The 22,449-nt window shown below is 44.6% G+C and overlaps 1 protein-coding gene across 1 annotated transcript; it reads right to left on the bottom strand.

The window, feature by feature from the left end:
- Window positions 1–14,024: 14,024 nt before the first annotated feature.
- Window positions 14,025–17,472, bottom strand: LOC123181648 (metacaspase-1). The gene is made up of 5 exons (XM_044593967.1): window positions 17,001–17,472; window positions 15,493–15,823; window positions 14,894–15,014; window positions 14,510–14,728; window positions 14,025–14,339 (listed from the first exon to the last, which is right to left on the bottom strand). The coding sequence occupies exons 1-5, from the start codon at window positions 17,338–17,340 to the stop codon at window positions 14,280–14,282; spliced, it is 1,071 nt and encodes a 356-aa protein (XP_044449902.1). The 5' UTR covers window positions 17,341–17,472; the 3' UTR covers window positions 14,025–14,279.
- Between the last annotated feature and the right edge of the window lie 4,977 nt (window positions 17,473–22,449).

The following is a 22,449-nucleotide window of genomic DNA, read 5'->3' on the forward strand; positions in this document are numbered from 1 at the left end:
CGCAGGGCTTCGCCGAAGCACCGCTACAGTATTATCGAGGTGGACTATGGCGGAGGGGGGCACCGCACACGGCTAAAAGATCAAGCGATCAATTGTTGTCTCTCTAGGGTGCCCCCCTGCCCCCGTATATAAAGGAGCAAGAGGGGAGGTGCGGCCGGCCAGGAGGGGCGCGCCAGGTGGAGTCCTACTCCCACCGGGAGTAGGACTCCCTCCCTTTTCCTAGTTGGATTAGGAGTGGAGGGGGAAAGAGGAGGGAGAGAGGAAGGAAAGGGGGGCTGCCCCCCTCTCCTTGTCCTATTCGAACTAGGGGGAGGGGCGCGCGGCCCTGCCCTGGCCGTCTCTCCTCTTCTCCACAAAGGCCCACTATGGCCCATTAAGACCCCGGGGGGTTCCCGTAACCCCTCGGTACTCCGGTAAAATCCTGATTTCACCCGGACACTTCCGATATCCAAAAATAGGCTTCGAATATAACAATCTTCATGTCTCGACCATTTCGATACTCCTCGTCATGTCCGTGATCACATCCGGGACTCCGAACAATCTTCGGTACATCAAAACATATAAACTCATAATATAACTGTCATCGAAAAGTTAAGCGTGCGGACCCTAGGGGTTCGAGAACTATGTAGACATGACCGAGACACGTCTCCGGTCAATAACCAATAGCGGAACCTGGATGCTCATATTGTCTCCCACATATTCTACGAAGATCTTCATCGGTCAGACCGCATAACAACATACGTTGTTCCCTTTGTCATCGGTATGTTACTTGCCCGAGATTCGATCGTCGGTATCTCAATACCTAGTTCAATCTCGTTACCGGCAAGTCTCTTTACTCGTTCCGTAATACATCATCCCACAACTAACTCATTAGTTTCAATGCTTGCAAGGCTTAAGTGATGTGCATTACCCTCTCCGACAATCGGAGTGACAAATCCTAATCTCGAAATACGCCAACCCAACAAGTACCTTCGGAGACACCTGTAGAGCACCTTTATAATCACCCAGTTATGTTGTGACGTTTGGTAGCACACAAAGTGTTCCTCCGGTAAACGGGAGTTGCATAATCTCATAGTCATAGGAACATGTATAAGTCATGAAGAAAGCAATAGCAACATACTAAACGATCGAGTGCTAATCCAACGGAATGGGTCAAGTCAATCACATCATTCTCCTAATGATGTGATCCCGTTAATCAAATGACAACTCGTGTCTATGGCTAGGAAACATAACCATCTTTGATCAACGAGCTAGTCAAGTAGAGGCATACTAGTGACACTCTGTTTGTCTATGTATTCACACAAGTATTATGTTTCCGGTTAATACAATTCTAGCATGAATAATAAACATTTATCATGATATAAGGAAATAAATAATAACTTTATTATTGCCTCTAGGGCATATTTCCTTCAGTCTCCCACTTGCACTAGAGTCAATAATCTAGATTACACAGTAATGATTCTAACACCCATGGAGCCTTGGTGCTGATCATGTTTTGCTCGTGGAAGAGGCTTAGTCAACGGGTCTGCAACATTCAGATCCGTATGTATCTTGCAAATTTCTATGTCTCCCACCTGGACTAAATCCCGGATGGAATTGAAGCGTCTCTTGATGTGCTTGGTTCTCTTGTGAAATCTGGATTCCTTCGCCAAGGCAATTGCACCAGTATTGTCACAAAAGATTTTCATTGGACCCGATGCACTAGGTATGACACCTAGATCGGATATGAACTCCTTCATCCAGACTCCTTCATTTGCTGCTTCCGAAGCAGCTATGTACTCCGCTTCACATGTAGATCCCGCCACGACGCTTTGTTTAGAACTGCACCAACTGACAGCTCCACCGTTCAATGTAAACACGTATCCGGTTTGCGATTTAGAATCGTCCGGATCAGTGTCAAAGCTTGCATCAACGTAACCATTTACGATGAGCTCTTTGTCACCTCCATAAATGAGAAACATATCCTTAGTCCTTTTCAGGTATTTCAGGATGTTCTTGACCGTTGTCCAGTGATCCACTCCTGGATTACTTTGGTACCTCCCTGCTAAACTTATAGCAAGGCACACATCAGGTCTGGTACACAGCATTGCATACATGATAGAGCCTATGGCTGAAGCATAGGGAACATCTTTCATCTTCTCTCTATCTTCTGCAGTGGTCGGGCATTGAGTCTTACTCAACTTCACACCTTGTAACACAGGCAAGAACCCTTTCTTTGCTTGATCCATTTTGAACTTCTTCAAAACTTTGTCAAGGTATGTGCTTTGTGAAAGTCCAATTAAGCGTCTTGATCTATCTCTATAGATCTTGATGCCCAATATATACGCAGCTTCACCGAGGTCTTTCATTGAAAAACTCTTATTCAAGTATCCCTTTATGCTATTCAGAAATTCTATATCATTTCCAATCAGCAATATGTCATCCACATATAATATTAGAAATGCTACAGAGCTCCCACTCACTTTCTTGTAAATACAGGCTTCTCCAAAAGTCTGTACAAAACCAAATGCTTTGATCACACTATCAAAGCGTTTATTCCAACTCCGAGAGGCTTGCACCAGTCCATAAATAGATCGCTGGAGCTTGCACACTTTGTTAGCTCCCTTTGGATCGACAAAACCTTCCGGTTGCATCATATACAACTCTTCTTCCAGAAATCCATTCAGGAATGCAGTTTTGACATCCATTTGCCAAATTTCATAATCATAAAATGCGGCAATTGCTAACATGATTCGGACAGACTTAAGCATCGCTACGGGTGAGAAGGTCTCATCGTAGTCAATCCCTTGAACTTGTCGAAAACCTTTTGCAACAAGTCGAGCTTTATAGACAGTAACATTACCGTCAGCGTCAGTCTTCTTCTTGAAGATCCATTTATTCTCAATTGCTTGCCGATCATCGGGCAAGTCAACCAAAGTCCACACTTTGTTCTCATACATGGATCCCATCTCAGATTTCATGGCCTCAAGCCATTTCGCGGAATCTGGGCTCACCATCGCTTCTTCATAGTTCGTAGGTTCGTCATGGTCTAGTAGCATAACCTCCAGAACAGGATTACCGTACCACTCTGGTGCGGATCTTACTCTGGTTGACCTACGAGGTTCAGTAACAACTTGATCTGAAGTTCCATGATCATCATCATTAACTTCCTCACTAATTGGTGTAGGCATCGCAGAAACCGGTTTCTGCGATGAACTACTTTCCAATAAGGGAGCAGGTACAATTACCTCATCAAGTTCTACTTTCCTCCCACTCACTTCTTTCGAGAGAAACTCCTTCTCCAGAAAGATTCCGAATTTAGCAACAAAAGTCTTGCCTTCGGATCTGTGATAGAAGGTGTACCCAACAGTCTCCTTTGGGTATCCTATGAAGACACATTTCTCCGATTTGGGTTCGAGCTTATCAGGTTGAAGCTTTTTCACATAAGCATCGCAGCCCCAAACTTTAAGAAACGACAACTTTGGTTTCTTGCCAAACCACAGTTCATAAGGCGTCGTCTCAACGGATTTTGATGGTGCCCTATTTAACGTGAATGCGGCCGTCTCTAAAGCATAACCCCAAAACGATAGCGGTAAATCAGTAAGAGACATCATAGATCGCACCATATCTAGTAGAGTACGATTACGACGTTCGGACACACCATTACGCTGTGGTGTTCCGGGTGGCGTGAGTTGCGAAACTATTCCGCATTGTTTCAAATGAAGACCAAACTCATAACTCAAATATTCTCCTCCACGATCAGATCGTAGAAACTTTATTTTCTTGTTACGATGATTTTCAACTTCACTCTGAAATTCTTTGAACTTTTCAAATGTTTCAGACTTATGTTTCATTAAGTAGATATACCCATATCTGCTTAAATCATCTGTGAAGGTGAGAAAATAACGATATCCGCCACGAGCCTCAACATTCATCGGACCACATACATCTGTATGTATGATTTCCAACAAATCTGTTGCTCTCTCCATAGTTCCGGAGAACGGCGTTTTAGTCATCTTGCCCATGAGGCACGGTTCGCAAGTACCAAGTGATTCATAATCAAGTGGTTCCAAAAGTCCATCAGTATGGAGTTTCTTCATGCGCTTTACACCGATATGACCTAAACGGCAGTGCCACAAATAAGTTGCACTATCATTATCAACTCTGCATCTTTTGGCTTCAATATTATGAATATGTGTATCACTACTATCGAGATTCAACAAAAATAGACCACTCTTCAAGGGTGCATGACCATAAAAGATATTATTCATATAAATAGAACAACCATTATTCTCTGATTTAAATGAATAACCGTCTCGCATCAAACAAGATCCAGATATAATGTTCATGCTTAACGTTGGCACCAAATAACAATTATTTAGGTCTAAAACTAATCCGGAAGGTAGATGTAGAGGTAGCGTGCCGACCGCGATCACATCGACTTTGGAACCATTTCCCACGCGCATCATCACCTCGTCCTTGGCCAAGCTTCGCTTAATCCGTAGCCCATGTTTCGAGTTGCAAATATTAGCAACAGAACCAGTATCAAATACCCAGGTGCCACTGCGAGCATTAGTAAGGTACACATCAATAACATGTATATCACATATACCTTTGTTCACCTTGCCATCCTTCTTATCCGCCAAATACTTGGGGCAGTTCCGCTTCCAGTGACCAGTATGCTTGCAGTAGAAGCACTCAGTCTCAGGCTTAGGTCCAGACTTGGGTTTCTTCTCCTGAACAGCAACTTGCTTGTTGTTCTTCTTGAAGTTCCCCTTCTTCTTCCCTTTGCCCTTTTTGTTGAAACTGGTGGTCTTATTGACCATCAACACTTGATGCTCCTTTTTGATTTCTACCTCCGCAGCCTTTAGTATTGCGAAGAGCTCGGGAATCGTCTTATCCATCTCTTGCATGTTATAGTTCATCACGAAGCTCTTGTAGCTTGGTGGCAGTGATTGGAGAATTCTATCAATGACGCTATCATCCGGAAGATTAACTCCCAGTTGAATCATGTGATTATTATACCCAGACATTTTGAGTATATGCTCACTGACAGAACTATTCTCCTCCATCTTGCAGCTGTAGAACTTATTGGAGACTTCATATCTCCCAATCCGGGCATTAACTTCAACTCCTGGAACATCTCATATGCTCCATGACATTCAAAACGTCGTTGAAGTCCCGGTTCTAAGCCGTAAAGCATGGCACATTGAACTATCGAGTAGTCATCAACACGTCACTGCCAGGCATTCACAATGTCTGCAGTTGTTGGCGCAGGTGGTACACCTAGCGATGCTTCCAGGACGTAATTCTTCTGTGCAGGAATGAGGATAATCCTCAAGTTACGGATCCAGCCCGTGTAATTGCTACCATCATCTTTCAACTTTGCTTTCTCAAGGAACGCATTAAAATTCAACGGAACAACAGCACGGGCCATCTATCTACAATCAACATAGACAAGCAAGATACTATCAGGTACTAAGTTCATGATAAATTTAAGTTCAATTAATCATATTACTTAACAACTCCCACTTAGATAGACATCCCTTTAATCCTCTAAGTGATCACGTGATCCATATCAACTAAACCATGTCCGATCATCACGTGAGATGGAGTAGTTTCAACGGTGAACATCACTATGTTGATCATATCTACTATATGATTCACGCTCGACCTTTCGGTCTCCGTGTTCCGAGGCCATATCTGTTATATGCTAGGCTCGTCAAGCTTAACCTGGGTATTCCGCGTGTGCAACTGTTTTGCACCCGTTGTATTTGAACGTAGAGCATATCACACCCGATCATCATGTGGTGTCTCAGCACGAAGAACTTTCGCAACGGTGCATACTCAGGGAGAACACTTATACTTTGATAATTTAGTGAGGGATCATCTTATAATGCTACCGTCAATCAAAGCAAGATAAGATGCATAAAAGATAAACATCACATGCAATCAATATAAGTGATATGATATGGCCATCATCATCTTGTGCTTGTGATCTCCATCTCCGAAGCACCGTCATGATCACCATCGTCACCGGCGCGACACCTTGATCTTCATCGTAGCATCGTTGTCGTCTCGCCAATCTTATGCTTCTACGACTATCGCTACCGCTTAGTGATAAAGTAAAGCATTACAGGGCGATTGCATTGCATACAATAAAGCGACAACCATATGGCTCCTGCCAGTTGCCGATAACTCGGTTACAAAACATGATCATCTCATACAATAAAATTTAGCATCATGTCTTGACCATATCACATCACAACATGCCCTGCAAAAACAAGTTAGACGTCCTCTACTTTGTTGTTGCAAATTTTACGTGGCTGCTACGGGCTTAGCAAGAACCGTTCTTACCTACGCATCAAAACCACAACGATAGTTTGTCAAGTTGGTGCTGTTTTAACCTTCACAAGGACCGGGCGTAGCCACACTCGGTTCAACTAAAGTTGGAGAAACTGACACCCGCCAACCACCTGTGTGCAAAGCACGTCGGTAGAACCAGTCTCGCGTAAGCGTACGCGTAATGTCGGTCTGGGCCGCTTCATCCAACAATACCGCCGAACCAAAGTATGACATGCTGGTAAGCAGTATGACTTATATCGCCCACAACTCACTTGTGTTCTACTCAATCATATAACATCAACGCATAAAACCTGGCTCGGATGCCACTGTTGGGGAACGTAGTAATTTCAAAAAAATCCTACGCACACGCAAGATCATGGTGATGCATAGCAACGAGAGGGGAGAGTGTTGTCCACGTACCCTCGTAGACCGAAAGCGGAAGCGTTAGCACAACGCGGTTGATGTAGTCGTACGTCTTCACGATCCGACCGATCAAGTACCAAACGCACGGCACCTCCGAGTTCAGCACACGTTCAGCCCGATGACGTCTCCTGAACTCCGATCCAGCCGAGTGTTGAGGGAGAGTTTCGTCAGCACGATGGCGTGGTGACGATGGTGATGTTCTACCGACGCAGGGCTTCGCCTAAGCACCGCTACAGTATTATCGAGGTGGACTATGGTGGAGGGGGGCACCGCACACGGCTAAAAGATCAAGTGATCAATTGTTGTCTCTCTAGGGTGACCCCCTGCCCCGTATATAAAGGAGCAAGGGGGGAGGTGCGGCCGGCCAGGAGGGGCGCGCCAGGTGGAGTCCTACTCCCGAGGACTCCCTCCCTTTTCCTAGTTGGATTAGGAGTGGAGGGGGAAAGAGCAGGGAGAGAGGAAGGAAAGGGGGGCGCCCCCCTCTCCTTGTCCTATTCGGACTAGGGGGGAGGGGCGCGCGGCCCTACCCTGGCCGCCTCTCCTCTTCTCCACAAAGGCCCACTATGGCCCATTAAGCCCCCGGGGGGTTCCGGTAACCCCTCGGTACTCCGGTAAAATCCCGATTTCACCCGGAACACTTCCGATATCCAAACATAGGCATCCAATATATCAATCTTCATGTCTCGACCATTTTGAGACTCCTCGTCATGTCCGTGATCACATCCGGGACTCTGAACAACCTTCGGTACATCAAAACATATAAACTCATAATATAACTGTCATCGAAACGTTAAGCGTGCGGACCCTACGGGTTCGAGAACTATGTATACATGACCGAGACACGTCTCCGGTCAATAACCAATAGCGAAACATGGATACTCATATTAGCTCCCACATATTCTACGAAGATATTTATCGGTCAGACCGCATAACAACATACGTTGTTCCCTTTGTCATCGGTATGTTACTTGCCCGAGATTCGATCGTCGGTATCTCAATACCTAGTTCAATCTCGTTACCGGCAAGTCTCTTTACTCGTTCCGTAATACATCATCCCACAACTAACTCATTAGTTGCAATGCTTGCAAGGCTTAAGTGATGTGCATTACCGAGAGGGCCCAGAGATACCTCTCCGACAATCGGAGTGACAAATCCTAATCTCGAAATACGCCAACCCAACAAGTACCTTTGGAGACACCTGTAGAGCACCTTTATAATCACCCAGTTACGTTGTGACGTTTGGTAGCACACAAAGTGTTCCTCCGGTAAACGGGAGTTGCATAATCTCATAGTCATAGGAACATGTATAAGTCATGAAGAAAGCAATAGCAACATACTAAACGATCGAGTGCTAAGCTAACGGAATGGGTCAAGTCAATCACATCATTCTCCTAATGATGTGATCCCGTTAATCAAATGACAACTCATGTCTATGGCTAGGAAACATAACCATCTTTATCAACGAGCTAGTCAAGTAGAGGCATACTAGTGACACTCTGTTTGTCTATGTATTCACACAAGTATTATGTTTCCGGTTAATAAAATTCTAGCATGAATAATAAACATTTATCATGATATAAGGAAATAAATAATAACTTTATTATTGCCTCTAGGGCATATTTCCTTCAGTAGCTAGATGGCTTCTTCTCTCTCTTTGATCTTCAATACAATGTTCTACTCGATGTTCTTGGAGTTCTATCCGATGTAATCTTCTTTTGCGGGGCGTTTGTTAAGATCCGATGAATTGTGTATTTATGATCAGATTATCAATGAATATTATTTGAATCTTCTCTGAACTCTTTTATGCATGATTAAGGTATCTTTGTATTTCTCTTCAAACTATCGGTTTGGTTTGACCAACTAGATTGGTTTTTCTTGCAATGGGAGAGGTGCTTAGTTTTAGGTTCAATCTTGTGATGTCCTCACCCAATGACAGAAGGGGTAGCGAGGCACGTATTGTATTATTGCCATCGAGGATAAAAAGATGGGGTTTTATCATATTGCTTGAGTTTATCCCTCTACATCATGTCATCTTGCTTAAGGCGTACTTCGTTGTTATGAACTTAATACTCTAGATGCATGCTGGATAGCGGTCGATGTGTGGAGTAATAGTAGTAGATGCAGGCATGAGTCGGTCTACTTGTCACGAATGTGATGCCTATATTAATGATCATTGCCTTAGATATCGTCATAACTTTGCAGTTTTCTATCAATTGCTCAACAGTAATTTGTTTACCCACCGTATATTTTCTTCAAGAGAGAAGCCTCTAGTGAAACCTATGACCCCGGGGTCTATTTTCCATCATATATTTTCAGATCTATAAACCAAAAAACCCAAAAATACCTTGCTGCAATTTATTTATATTTACTTTTGTTTGCTCTTTTACTTATCTTTTATACCTATCTCTTTTAAATCTCACTCTTGTTCGTGACCGTGAAGGGATTGACAACCCCTTTTTCGCGTTGTGTGCAAGTGTTAGTTAGTTTGTGTAGGTGCATATATTGGAGACTTGCTTGTGCCTCTTACTGGATTGATACGTTGGTTCTTAACTGAGGGAAATACTTATCTCTACTTTGCTGCATCACCCTTTCCTCTTCAAGGGAAAACTCAACGCAAGCTCAAGAAGTAGCAGCCCTCCAGGGGAGAGGGAGCTCTCCCATAGATTGGATCTCTCTTTTCTGTCTCCTGGTTTCGGTACTTTTCTGGGGCAGATCACTGTTTCTTAAATAACCAGAGATCAGTAACTCTCATCCGGCTGAAATTTTAGGGGGGTTTTTATTATTTTTGTACATTTCTTGCGGTAGAAGTAGAGCACCAACTGACTTAAAAAGTCTTCGTGCGGCCCCACCGCACAGTTAGGTCGGGCCATCAGGTCGCGCGTACAACTGACCCCCCTCCCCCCGGATCCATCTTCTGGTTGAGGGATTCTTTCGGGATAAAATAATTTCTGGTATTTTCAATATTATTTTTCCCGCTTCATGAATTTTTCAACTAAACCACCAAAAACACTAAAAAACAAGAACTGGCCTTTGGTTCTAGATTAATAAGTTAGTCCAAATTAATATGACATAAAATTGTGCCAAAATCATATATAAATGATTTGAATATAGTATGAATACTTCAAAAATTATAGAAACATTTGAGACATATCAATGTCACATAAGAGACCGTCCTCCGAATTGGCGGACATAAACAGCTCATGTGCTGATCTGCACCACCCACGGCCGGACCGGCTGGATCCCGCCTGCGCCACCCTCTGCCTCGCGCGGCAAGCAACCCGAGCCTCTGACTGGGGTAGCCACGGTCGCGTTCGACGATGTGAGCATGAGCACCCATTGCCATCCGAGAGGAGTAGGGGTTGAAGGTTTCGGGCGCCACTGGTAGCCCCCGCTACTAACCGGGGAAGGAGCCAACAACAAGGGGTCGGTGCAGAGCTGCAACTGCCCCTCCGGGCCACTGGGGAGGTCGTGGATGCCGAGCTCCTGCCCTTGTCCATCCGTGACCGGTGGAGGACGTGCTCCTTGTCATCCAGGGCGGAGCTCGATTCCTCCTTGAGGAGTGCGTCCCAGTCAACTTTGTCGGACTCATTGTCAGATCCACTAGCGGAGTTGGCCATGGTGGCGCGGGGAGGGGAAGGGGCAAGGACCTGAGCAGAATTTATTAGAGTATGAGCAGAACGATCAACAATGGTCTAAGGTTTGGTCAGGGGTAGTGACTGAGTGGGGTATATGTGGAATTGGACTCGGCTGGCCTGGGCTAATCCGACGTGGTGGTGGGGTGCTCCTGTTGGAGGCTCATTGCATGCAATAGTGACGTGCCACACAAGACAACTCGGTTGAGGGGCCGACCCATTGGAGCGCGACACCGTAGCGCGGGTACCATAGTGCCCCGTTACCATGGGATGGTTTACTATAGCAATGTTGTAGGTAGGTTACTTTTATGGGGTTACTATAGCACAGTTTACCACAGTAGTGGTTTTTGAACTCGGACACCTTATGAAAAACATGATTGTTTTTTGGAACACTGGCATTTTTTCAAACTTTTGAACATTTAAAAAACATGAATAATTTTATAAATATTGAGAAAAAATTAAAAAAAAATGTGAAAAAAATTCGAAATTCTGAATTTTATCGAGAAATGTGAACTTTTTAAAAAAATATACATTCTCTAAAATTGTGTAGAACATTAGAAATTTTTAAAAATAATAAGTTCAAACATTTTTTTAAATCAGAGCAAAATTTGAATATTTTTTGAAATCTAAGAACATTTTTCATAAAAACATTTTTTTAATTAGAAAACTTTTTGAAATATGTGATTTTTTTAATAAAAAATAGAAGAAAAGGAAAAACAAAGAAACAAAAAAAAACCAAAACCATGAAAAACAATAACATAGAAAATAAAACCAGTTCAGGAGCCTATCAAGAGGTCCCCAAAACCTCCAGGATCCTTCAGGAAGGTTTCCAAAACCGGATGGTGCAGTACGTGTGCTCCTCCTAAAATGGGCCAGCTCAATTGTATCTCCAGTGCGTTTCTATGCCAATTTGATGCAGAGTGCGTGAAATACGAAATGTCCATGGCAGCCGTGTCCGGACTATGAAATGTCCATGGCAGCTGTGTCCGGACTACCCCACATATGGGCTGCATGACAACCCGGACGTTTTGATTTTTTTTAAGGGTAAACTGAAATATATTGGTCAAATGTAAGGTTTACAGGGATGATAAAAGGGTCGTGGGGAGCTCCCAGCAACATGTGGCGGCCCTGGTCTAAAGAACTAGAAAATTTATAGATCGTGTGCTTCATGGTTCATGGCACGGCCTTCAAATACAAATTCACACATGTCAAAATCTCTTGCCCGGGCGACGACTTCTCTAATGATCATCGCATATCTTCCACTGGTGCCACTTTTGATCTGAGAAACAACTGGTTTGCGGTCACAAGCAACAAAACCAAACCACTTTCTCCACACAAAGATCAAGTGCTAGAGCTAGGGCTTCCCGACAGGCGAGAGCATCAAGTGTCGCTGGATCAACAATATGAGAAGAAAAAAAGCATGGCCACGAGCCAAGAAAGTCTCGGTATGGTCCCGGCAAACCGCAGAAGAAGCACCCCTTCTTCCATTCATCAACAGGCCTCCATCAACGTGGATCTTGGCCACTCCTATACTAGGTGCCTTCCAGGCATGCTTCTGACGGGCGCAGATTCTCTACCTTGCCATGGGCAAGGCAGGCAGCTACAGTGCTCTACCTTTGTCCGAGAGACATTGGATCAAAAATGGGCGGTCCAGATCGGGGCAAAGCTGTAGCGAATGCACTGTAGCGAACACACTGTTTAATGTTCTTGTTTATATCACTGTTTCGGGTACTGTAGCGATTGTACTGTTGCATCAGATCTGGGCGGTCCGTTCTCGATCCAACAGACGAAAGAAGAGGAAAGGCAGAGGTACTGTAGCTCTCTGCCTTGGCCATGGCAAGGTAGAGAATCCACAGCCGCTTCTGACGGGCTCTTGTTGGCTGTGTTTGTTTGGGTTTTAGAGACCAGTTTCCGGTAGAAATAAGCTGAAGCAATAACAAACATCTAAAACGGAGCTGCTTTGGGCTCACAGTCCAAAACAGTTTCAGTAGTTTTTACGTGGTACCGGTTGAAGCGAGCCGAGCCGTGCTTTGACCCGAAAACTGTTTTGCCTCAGTGAAATTCCCACCGATGCCCTTGTTAATTCAGCCCAATTACGAAAGGAATGCCCCCGATGCCTTGTTTCAGTCGATCCCCATCTCGTCTCCTTCATCGCTAACACACGCACACAGAGGGCAGCGAGAGGGAGAGGAACCAGACCTGGCCAAACGGGCCGGCCCGGCACGGCACGGCCCGGCCCAGCCCGTGCTAATCGTGCCTGGCCCGGCACGGCCCGCCGTGGCACGTTTAATAGCCGGGCCGTGCCGGCCCGGCCCACGGGCGTGGCTCTCTGGCCCAGGCACGGCCTGATTATTAAACGGGCCGGCCCGTAGCACGTTTAGCACGCTGGCCCATTTAATTTTTAGCCTGTTGGGCTGTATTTTAGGCCTATTGGGCTGTAATTAAGGTCACATATATAAAAAAATTCTGAAAAAAATTAAACGGGCCGTGCCGTGCCGGCCCGCGTGCCCAGCCTCCAGGCCCAGGCATGGCCCATGGCGTGCCGCGTGCCGGGCCTAGCCCGTTTAGCTCGGGCCGTGTCGTGCCTGGGCCGTGCCGTTCCTGCGTGCTACCGGGCCGGCCCAGTTAGCACGGCCTGTTTGGCCAGCTATAAGAGGAACCTAGGGTTCCGCCGCCGCCACCGCAAGAGCCTCAGGTGCCTCCACTCTCCGCCGCCGCAAGAGCTACATAGATTAGTATTTGTACGGACCTCTAATTATATGTATGGATTATTAGTTATATGGACGGTCTAATCCTTTAGCTCTCTTTTGTACGGATTATTAGTTATATGGACTATCTTTTGTACTGTATGGGCAATTGTGACTTGCATGGACTAGCAATGTGACATCATAATTCTTTTGCTCACTATTATTCTATGTATATATGAGCAAGAAAGTGAGAAAATTATTATTATGAAATATTTTATGCATTACTATAGAACAAATCATTCCCTGTCAGTCAAAATACCATTAAAAAATCTATTAACACTGAATCAACAAGTTACACTGATCTCAATGCTTTAAGGGCATTTCAGGCTTTTCACCAGCTCATAGTCGTTTTCATAGCTGCGTTGCCAAACAGCTAACCTTCACTACAGCTGTTTCCTTAGCACAGCTGTTTTGCCAGCACAGCAAGCCCACAGCTGAATCTGTTGAAACTGAAGCCCAAACAAACACAGCCGTTATCACTAGCTGCACATACCACCGGGTTCCTAGATGGAGCCCCCAAGCTCAGATATGAAACTTTCGACGAAAGAATGGGTTGCATGTGGACTTTGGAGGACTGCTTCATGAATGACTTTTCGTCTAGCTGTCCAGATCACCTAAGTGTAAAGAACTAGCTTGATCAGGCTTGCCCGAACATTTTGGCTGGGTGTTCAAACAGACAGGGAGCATCGGGGTTTCAAATTCTAAGATTGGGGAACGTACTCCCAGCAGTGGTATTACATAATCGGGCTGACGGTCAGCCAAATTTGCTAGGTTTCAGAACTATTGATCTGGCCGACGTGTACAAAATCAAATAAATATTAACTTTACAAAAAGAAAAAAAATTGAAATAATTCCAAGTTTACACAGAAAGAAAAAAATGAAAGAATAAGAATGAAACTGTAAATTAACCTGAAATCTTTTCAGCCCGTGCACCATATCTTATTATGTGGTCCGAGTGACAGAATAAATGGCGAATCCGTCACACAGGGAACAATTCAAAGGGGGCAAACACTTTAATTCGAATATGAGCATCAAATGATACAAAGTTAGCTCTATATATAGAGGAGCCATTGCACCTGTTAACTGTACATGATAGTTTAAACCCGGCCTCGTGATAGAATCACAGAACGCAGTGGAGAATACCACAAATGTATCATAGCGAAAATGGTTTCGCATACACATCAAATGTATTACACGCAGTTAGCTGTGGCTCCTGCAGGAATAGACAGAAATAGTCAGTATTGTTGCCAAACTGAAAAGATGATTCTACATAACTGAAAAATATGCTCCCAAGTAATTCCACCCATAAATAAGCCAAAACAAACAACATATACTGATATATAAAGGTATTCTGAGATGCATATGCCAACCCCAAGAAGTTACCTGTCTCAATCCACCAGTACTAGCACTCCCCCCTGTAAGAAGCATTGAAATGAGTGATGTAACCGCACCACCTCCAGCCATTGAGGCACCACTTCCCGTATTCCGTATTGTTGAACGCATGGAATTCAGGATACTCCCATATGTGGTGGCCTGGCTTTGTTCAATAGCTTGGATGAAGCAAAATGTCATTGCACCAGTTGAAGTGATCTTTGACAAGGCCTGATAGGGAAATTCCAAGTGAATCACATATTAAAGCAGAGTAAAACAAACCTTACTAAGAAAATAGTAAAATAAAGTAATAAACTGCATGAAAGCATGGTTTGCCAAAGAAATTCTTATTATAATCACAAAAACAGTAGAGAGAATAAGTAGGCCAGAGCTTACTGAAGTATCCGCTGATGTCTGATTATCATCACAGCCGCTAAATGAAATAGCTTCCCCGCCACTAGTTCCTTTCCAGACACCAGATCGCGGTCTGTGATCTTCCCATACGTATTGCCCAGTCCTGTACCAAAATGGGTAAGAAACTTTAGCTGAAGATACACTACATCAGTTATATAGAAAGAATTCGATGCTCTGTAGATTTATACTAGTCACTGCATTGACAGAACCCAAACAGAACCTACAAGAAGAAGCATACAACTTGAAAATGCTGCGATCCTGAATTGATATGAAAAAACGTCATGGGAATGGGACTACAAAAATATGACACTGAACAACAACTAACAATCACATAACAACTTGACTTGATACTTAAGGGATGTAAGAACAGATCAACTACTGAAAAAGTTTGCAAAGAAGATTTTAGCTCGCTTGTGTTGAAATTTAATCAAGTGCCAAAATATATCATCATGAACTTAATATAATTATACCAACACGAGTTCATGTTTCTTGCAAGGATAGTAAGGTAAAATGTATTTCAAGATAATAAAGATTCAATTTTAGGTTAAAAAACAAGTAATTTATCATGACAAGATAGGAACCTGCTCATTCTACAGAGAAACGGCAAATCAAGTGCAGTCCCACTGTGGCAAGCATCTATGAGTGCATGAAGTTTAGCTCCATGGGGAAGTGGTCTAACAAGCGCAGCATTTATCTCATCATCCACAATCATTCCCTGTGTCTCAAAATCCAATGGGCAGAGGGTTTCATCCATCCCATCAACTTCATCTCCACTGTAGCTTCTTTGTTGTGCCCCATGGCCAGAATAATGAAACACCAATGAGTCTCCAGGTTGACAACCTTGTAAAAGCCAATACATGGCCATCCTTATGTTATGCTTTGTTGGGATTTTGTAAGGGTCGGTTTGTTCTTCTGCAAAACAACAAAGTAACATATGCATTTGATTATTGCGGGTTGGAGGAGTTAAAAATGCAGTAGATATCATCAGAAAACTAAAAACATGTACCAGAGAGTTTACAATCAATCAAAAACTTGCAGTTACTAGATTACCTAATCTAAATCAAATGTAACAACATATCATAGTAAGAGAGTATTCTTTATAATTAGGATTGAAGTCTGTGCACCTAGTATGGTTGTGACATTCTTATATTGTGAAACATGCATTATGTGGACAATCTAGATCCACAGTAGCAGCTTGCTTAACGACGAGCAAAACTAGCATCATACAGCCTTTACATTCTGATCAACGGCTCAGTAGTAGGAATATAATGGTTATCAAGGTTCAGTGGTAGAAAGAAAATATCATCATCAAGTATCCCAGTGGATGTACAGAGCACAAAAGAACAGATGCTTAACACAAAGACCATCTAAAACTTGCAGATTCAGTTTGGCAGGATAGTTCCTGCCTGTGGAATTGAATTTCCTTTTCTTTGACTAATTACGGTATTTGGAATAATAGACAATATAAATAGTTAAAAGTAATAGACACATGAGCATTTGCATTTCACTAGATTAGATTCCTGTAACCATTAAGTAACTAACAAGGTGTAAAAACAAAGCTCATGATTGACGGCTAATGGATCAAACCAGTCTATAAACCTTTACCTCAATTCGCATAACTCGACATTACAAAGCGACGGATAATTGGAAATAGCAAACCAAGTAACCAACCTTGTTAAGGTGCTTTTGAAAATCCCAATTTTCAGCTGAACTCAAACTATTTATTTACTGTGATAAAATTGTATGAAATAATCACTGATCTTAACCCAATTACACGCCAGTACCATAATATTATGATGTACCCTTTCGATATCAATGACGCAAATTACCATTTCTAATCACCCCCCATTTCCTCTACACATTCACCACAGGCCGCATGGGGTAGTAAATAGCTAATAGGCAGATATAATGAATCCAAAGCGCAAAGCATTCCCCCAATCCCCCTACTCCATCCTATCCTAACCCTAATAGTAGATAGAAAACAATCGCTTCACACGCCGAAGCACAGACACGGGGATCTGTGGGTAGGCAATTTAACGTCGAACCATGTTGATAACAGCAAAGGAAACACGTTAGACGAGGATTTTACCGGTGAGCATGATGATGGAGTCGTCGGGGAACCTGAAGCGGGTGGTGAGGAGGTGGCGCATGCACTTGGCGTCGTTGATGCAGCCCTTGAGCTCGTGCCGGGAGAAGCGGTACGAGATCCCGCAGATCACGGCGCGCTTCCGGCCGTGCGCGGCCGGGGGAGGCGGGCCCCACGCCGGCGCCGGCGCCTGCGCGCCCCGGGCGGGGTCCACGACGGGGCCAGGCGCGGGTGGCGCGGCGACGTTGGTGACGGCGCCGCAGATGGAGCAGCGGATGCAGGGCGCGCCGTGGGGCAGCTGCAGCGCCGTGCGGCAGCCGGAGCAGTTGACGAGCATCATCATCTCGCCGGCGGCAGGCGGAGGCGGCAGACGCGGGTGGGATTTGGTGGGCGGATTCGGCTCGGGTCTCCTTTGCGCGTGGGGTGGAGTCGCCGCCGTTGAAGGTGGTTGTTGTCGGCTTCCATTCCTTTTTACAAGGGGAGGGATATATTCCGCCGGCCCGGTGCATTGCCCTGCACGGTGCCTCCAAGTCTCGACTCCTGCCGTTGATCAACCGACCGACGGCTTGGATCGAGTAATGTGGTTGCTGTGCTGAGGTAGATGCGCGTAAGCTTTATTCCATTAAGACGGCAGAATCGGGGGTCACGGCACTGATTACATCATCGTCAGGGTGGCCGGTGAACCATTTTCAACGTTCCTTAGAGCATCTCCAGCCAATCGCCCCAAGGGCTTGAAATATCGCCGCCTAGGGCCGAACCAGCGATAAAATCGGTGTGGGGGTGATTTGGTTCCCAGCCGCCGCCCCAGGTCGTCTTTAGGCGCCGATTTCGACCCACTTTGGCGCAAATTGACCCACTTTTCAGCCCACTTTTGACGCAAATTGGTCTTTTGTCGGTGCAAATTGACCAATTTCGGCCATATTCGTCGTGCTTCGTTGCAAATTCAACAGAAGCTATTTTTTATCACATAGTTCATCACAAAAAAATCAAATATAAATCAAATAGTTCAACAAATACTTCAATACAAATTATATAGTTCACCAAATAAAAACTCATATTTCATCACACGTCAAGCTAAGCGTTGCCCTTGAGCCTCCATAGGTGCTTCATCAGATCCTGCTGCAGTTGTTGATGCACCTGTGGGTCTCGGATCTCCTGACGCATATTGAGGAAGGCAGTCCAGGTTGCCGGTAGCTGGTGATCAACTTGGGCAAGAGGACTCTGCCTGTAATATGGTTGAGTGTCAAACACTGGCTCTTCCTACTCGCTCTCAATGATCATGTTGTGCAAGATGACACAGCAAGTCATGATCTTCCACATTTGATCTCTGCCTGTAATATGGTTCAGTGTCAAACACTGGCTCTTCCTGCTCGCTCTCAATGATCATGTTGTGCAAGATGACACAGCAAGTCTGAGCGGGGTACCGGACAACAGCAAATCGAGATTAGAGCACACCAAATGTCCGCTCGACATCCTTCCTGCAAGCCTCTTGACACTTGGCAAAGTGAGAGTTCTTGCCTCCTGGCACAGGGCTCGAGATAGTCTTCACAAATGTGGACCATCTCGGATAGATGCCATCTGCTAGGTATTATCCCTTGTTGTAGTGATGTCCATTGACCTCGAAGTTCACCGGAGGAGAATGACCTTCAACAAGCTTGGCAAAGACAGGGGAGCGCTGCAGTACGTTGATGCCATTGTGAGTTCCTGGCATACCAAAGAAGGAGTGCCAAATCCAGAGGTCATGTGTGGCCACTGTTGGGGAACGTAGCATGCAATTTCAAACATATTCCTACGCTTACGCAAGATCTATCTAGGAGATGCATAGTAACGAGAGGGGGAGAGTGTGTCTGCATACCCTCATAGACCGAAAGCGGAAGCGTTAGGTTAACGCGGTTGATGTAGTCGAACGTCTTTCACGATCCAGCTGATCCAAGTACCGAACGTACGGCACCTCCGAGTTCAGCACACGTTCAACTCGATGACGTCCCTCGAACTCTTGATCCAGCAGAGGGTCGAGGGAGAGTTCCGTCAGCACGACGGCGTGGTGACGGTGATGGTGATGTGATCCGCGTAGGGCTTCGCCTAAGCACTATGACGCTATGGCCGGAGGAGTAAACTGTGGAGGGGGGCACCGCACACGGCTAAGACAACAATTGATGTGTCTTTGGGGTGCCCCCCCCCCCCGCTCATGTATATAAAGGAGGAGAGGGGGAGGCCGGCCAAGGGGCGCGCCATAGGGGGGAAACTGACTAGGACTCCAAGTCCTATTCGCCCCCCCCCCCCTTCCTTCCAACGGAGGGGGAAAGGGGGAAGGAGAGGAGAGAAAGAAGGAAAGGGGGCCGCGCCCCCTCCCCTTCCTATTCGGACTCCCCTTGGGGGGAGCGCACGCCTCCCCCTTGCGACTGTCCCCTCTTCTCCCCCCATGGCCAATTAGGCCCATTAACTTTCCCGGGGGGTTCCGGTAACCTCCCTATACTCCAAAAAATCCCAGAACCTCTTTGGAACCATTCCGGTGTCCGTATATAACCTTCCAATATATCAATCTTTACCTCTCGGCCATTTCGAGACTCCTCGTCATGTCCGTGATCTCATCCGGGACTCCGAACAAACTTCGGTCACCAAAACACACAACTCATAATACAAATTGTCATCGAACGTTAAGCGTGCGGACCCTACTGGTTCGAGAACTATGTAGACATGACCGAGACACATCTTCGGTCAATAACCAATAGCGGAACCTATATGCTCATATTGGTTCCTACATATACTACGAAGATCTTTATCGGTCAAACCGCATAACAACATACGTCATTCCCTTTGTCATCGGTATGTTACTTGCCCGAGATTCGATCGTCGGTATCATCATACCTAGTTCAATCTTGTTACCGGCAAGTCTCTTTACTCGTTCCGTAATCCATCATTCCGCAACTAACTCATTAGTCACATTGCTTGCAAGGCTTATAGTGATGTGCATTACCGAGAGGGTCCAAAGATACCTCTCTGATACACCGAGTGACAAATCCTAATCTTGATCTATGCCAACCCAACAAACACCTTCGGAGACAGCTGTAGAGCATCTTTATAATCACTCAGTTACGTTATGACGTTTGATAGCACACAAGGTGTTCCTCCGGTATTCGGGAGTTGCATAATCTCACAGTCAGAGGAATATGTATAAGTCATGAAGAAAGCAATAGCAATAAAACTAAACGATCATAATCCTAAGCTAACGGATGGGTCTTGTCCATCACATCATTCTCTAATGATGTGATCCCGTTCATCAAATGACAACACATGTCTATGGTTAGGAAACTTAACCATGTTTGATTAACGAGCTAGTCAAGTAGGGGCATACTAGGGACACTCTGTTTTGTCTATGTATTCACGCATGTACTAAGTTTCCGGTTAATACAATTCTAGCATGAATAATAAACATTTGTCTTGATATATGGAAATATAAACAACAACTTTATTATTGACTCTAGGGCATATTTCCTTTAGTCTCCCACTTGCACTAGAGTCAATAATCTAGATTACATAGTAATGATTCTAACACCCATGGAGTCTTGGTGCTGATCATGTTTTGCTCGTGAAAGAGGCTTAGTCAACGGGTGTGCAACATTCAGATCCGTATGTATTTTGCAAATCTCTATGTCTCCCTCCTTGACTTGATCGCGGATGAATTGAAGCGTCTCTTGATGTGTTTGGTTCTCTTGTGAAATCTGGATTCCTTCGCCAAGGCTATTGATCCAGTATTGTCACAAAAGATTTTCATTGGACCTGATGCACTAGGTATTACACCTAGATCGGATATGAACTCCTTCATCCAGACTCCTTCATTTGCTGCTTCCGAAGCAGCTATGTACTCCGCTTCACACGTAGATCCCGCCACGACGCTCTGCTTGGAACTGCACCAACTGAGAGCTCCACCATTCAATATAAATACGTATCCCGTTTGTGACTTAGAGTCATCTGAATCAGTGTCAAAGCTTGCATCGACGTAACCATTTACTTCAAGCTCTTTGTCACCTCCATAAACGAGAAGCATATCCTTAGTCCTTTTCAGGTATTTCAGGATGTTCTTGACCGCTCTCCAGTGATCCACTCCTGGATTACTTTGGTACCTCCCTGCTAAACTAATAGCAAGGCACACATCAGGTCTGGTACACAGCATTGCATACATGATAGAGCCTATGGCTGAAGCATAGGGAACATCTTTCATTTTCTCTCTATCTTCTGAAGTGGTCGGGCATTGAGTCTTACTCAACTTCACACCTTGTAACACATGCAAGAACCCTTTCTTTGCTTGATCCATTTTAAAATTCTTCAAAACTTTATCAAGGTATGTGCTTTGTGAAAGTCCAATTAAGCGTCTTGATCCATCTCTATAGATCTTGATGCCCAATATATAAGCAGCTTCACCGAGGTCTTTCATTAAAAAATTCTTATTCAAGTATCCTTTTATGCTATCCAGAAATTATGTATCATTTCCAATCAACAATATGTTATCTACATATAATATTAGAAATGCTACAGAGCTCCCACTCACTTTCTTGTAAATACAGGCTTCTCCAAAAGTCTGTATAAAACCATATGCTTTGATCACACTATCAAAGCGTATATTCCAACTCCGAGAGGCTTGCACCAGTCCATAAATGGATCCCTGGAGCTTGCACACTTTGTTAGCACCTTTAGGATCGACAAAACCTTCTGGTTGCATCATATACAACTCTTCTTTAAGAAATCCATTAAGGAATGCAGTTTTGACATCTATTTGCCAAATTTCATAATCATAAATGCGGCAATTGCTAACATGATTCAGACAGACTTAAGCATCGCTACGGGTGAGAAGGTCTCATCGTAGTCAACTCCTTGAACTTGTTGAAAACCTTTCGCAATAAGTCGAGCTTTGTAGATAGTAACATTACCGTCAGCTTCAGTATTCTTCTTGAAGATCCATTTATTCTCTACGGCTTGCCGATCATCGGGCAAGTCAACCAAAGTCCACGCTTTGTTCTCATACATGGATCCCATCTCAGATTTCATGACCTCAAGCCATTTCGCGGAATCTGGGCTCATCATCGCTTCCTCATAGTTCGTAGCTTCGTCATGGTCTAGTAACATGACTCCTCGAACAGGATTGCCGTACCACTCTGGTGCGGAACGTACTCTGGTTGACCTACAAGGTTCGGTAGTAACTTGATCTGAAGTTTCATGATCATCATCATTAACTTCCTCACTTATTGGTGTAGGCATCACTGGAACTGATTTCTGTGATGAACTACTTTCCAATTCGGGAGAAGGTACAATTACCTTATCAAGTTCTACTTTCCTCCCACTCACTTCATTCGAGAGAAACTCCTTCTCTAGAAAGGATCCATTCTCAGCAACGAATATCTTGCCTTCGGATCTGTGATAGAAGGTGTACCCAACAGTCTCCTTTGGGTATCCT

This window comes from Triticum aestivum, chromosome 1D (genome assembly GCF_018294505.1).
Source record: "Triticum aestivum cultivar Chinese Spring chromosome 1D, IWGSC CS RefSeq v2.1, whole genome shotgun sequence".
In the NCBI taxonomy this organism is placed as follows: domain Eukaryota; kingdom Viridiplantae; phylum Streptophyta; class Magnoliopsida; order Poales; family Poaceae; genus Triticum; species Triticum aestivum.

Coding starts and splice junctions, on each gene's coding strand:
- LOC123181648 (XM_044593967.1), bottom strand. CDS start 17,340: ATGATGATGCTCGTCAACTGCTCCGGCTGCCGCACGGCGCTGCAGCTG. Junction 15,015..15,492: donor TTTCTCTGTAGAATGAGCAG/GTTCCTATCTTG, acceptor ATTTTGGTACAG/GACTGGGCAATACGTATGGG. Junction 14,729..14,893: donor AGACATCAGCGGATACTTCA/GTAAGCTCTGGC, acceptor TTTCCCTATCAG/GCCTTGTCAAAGATCACTTC.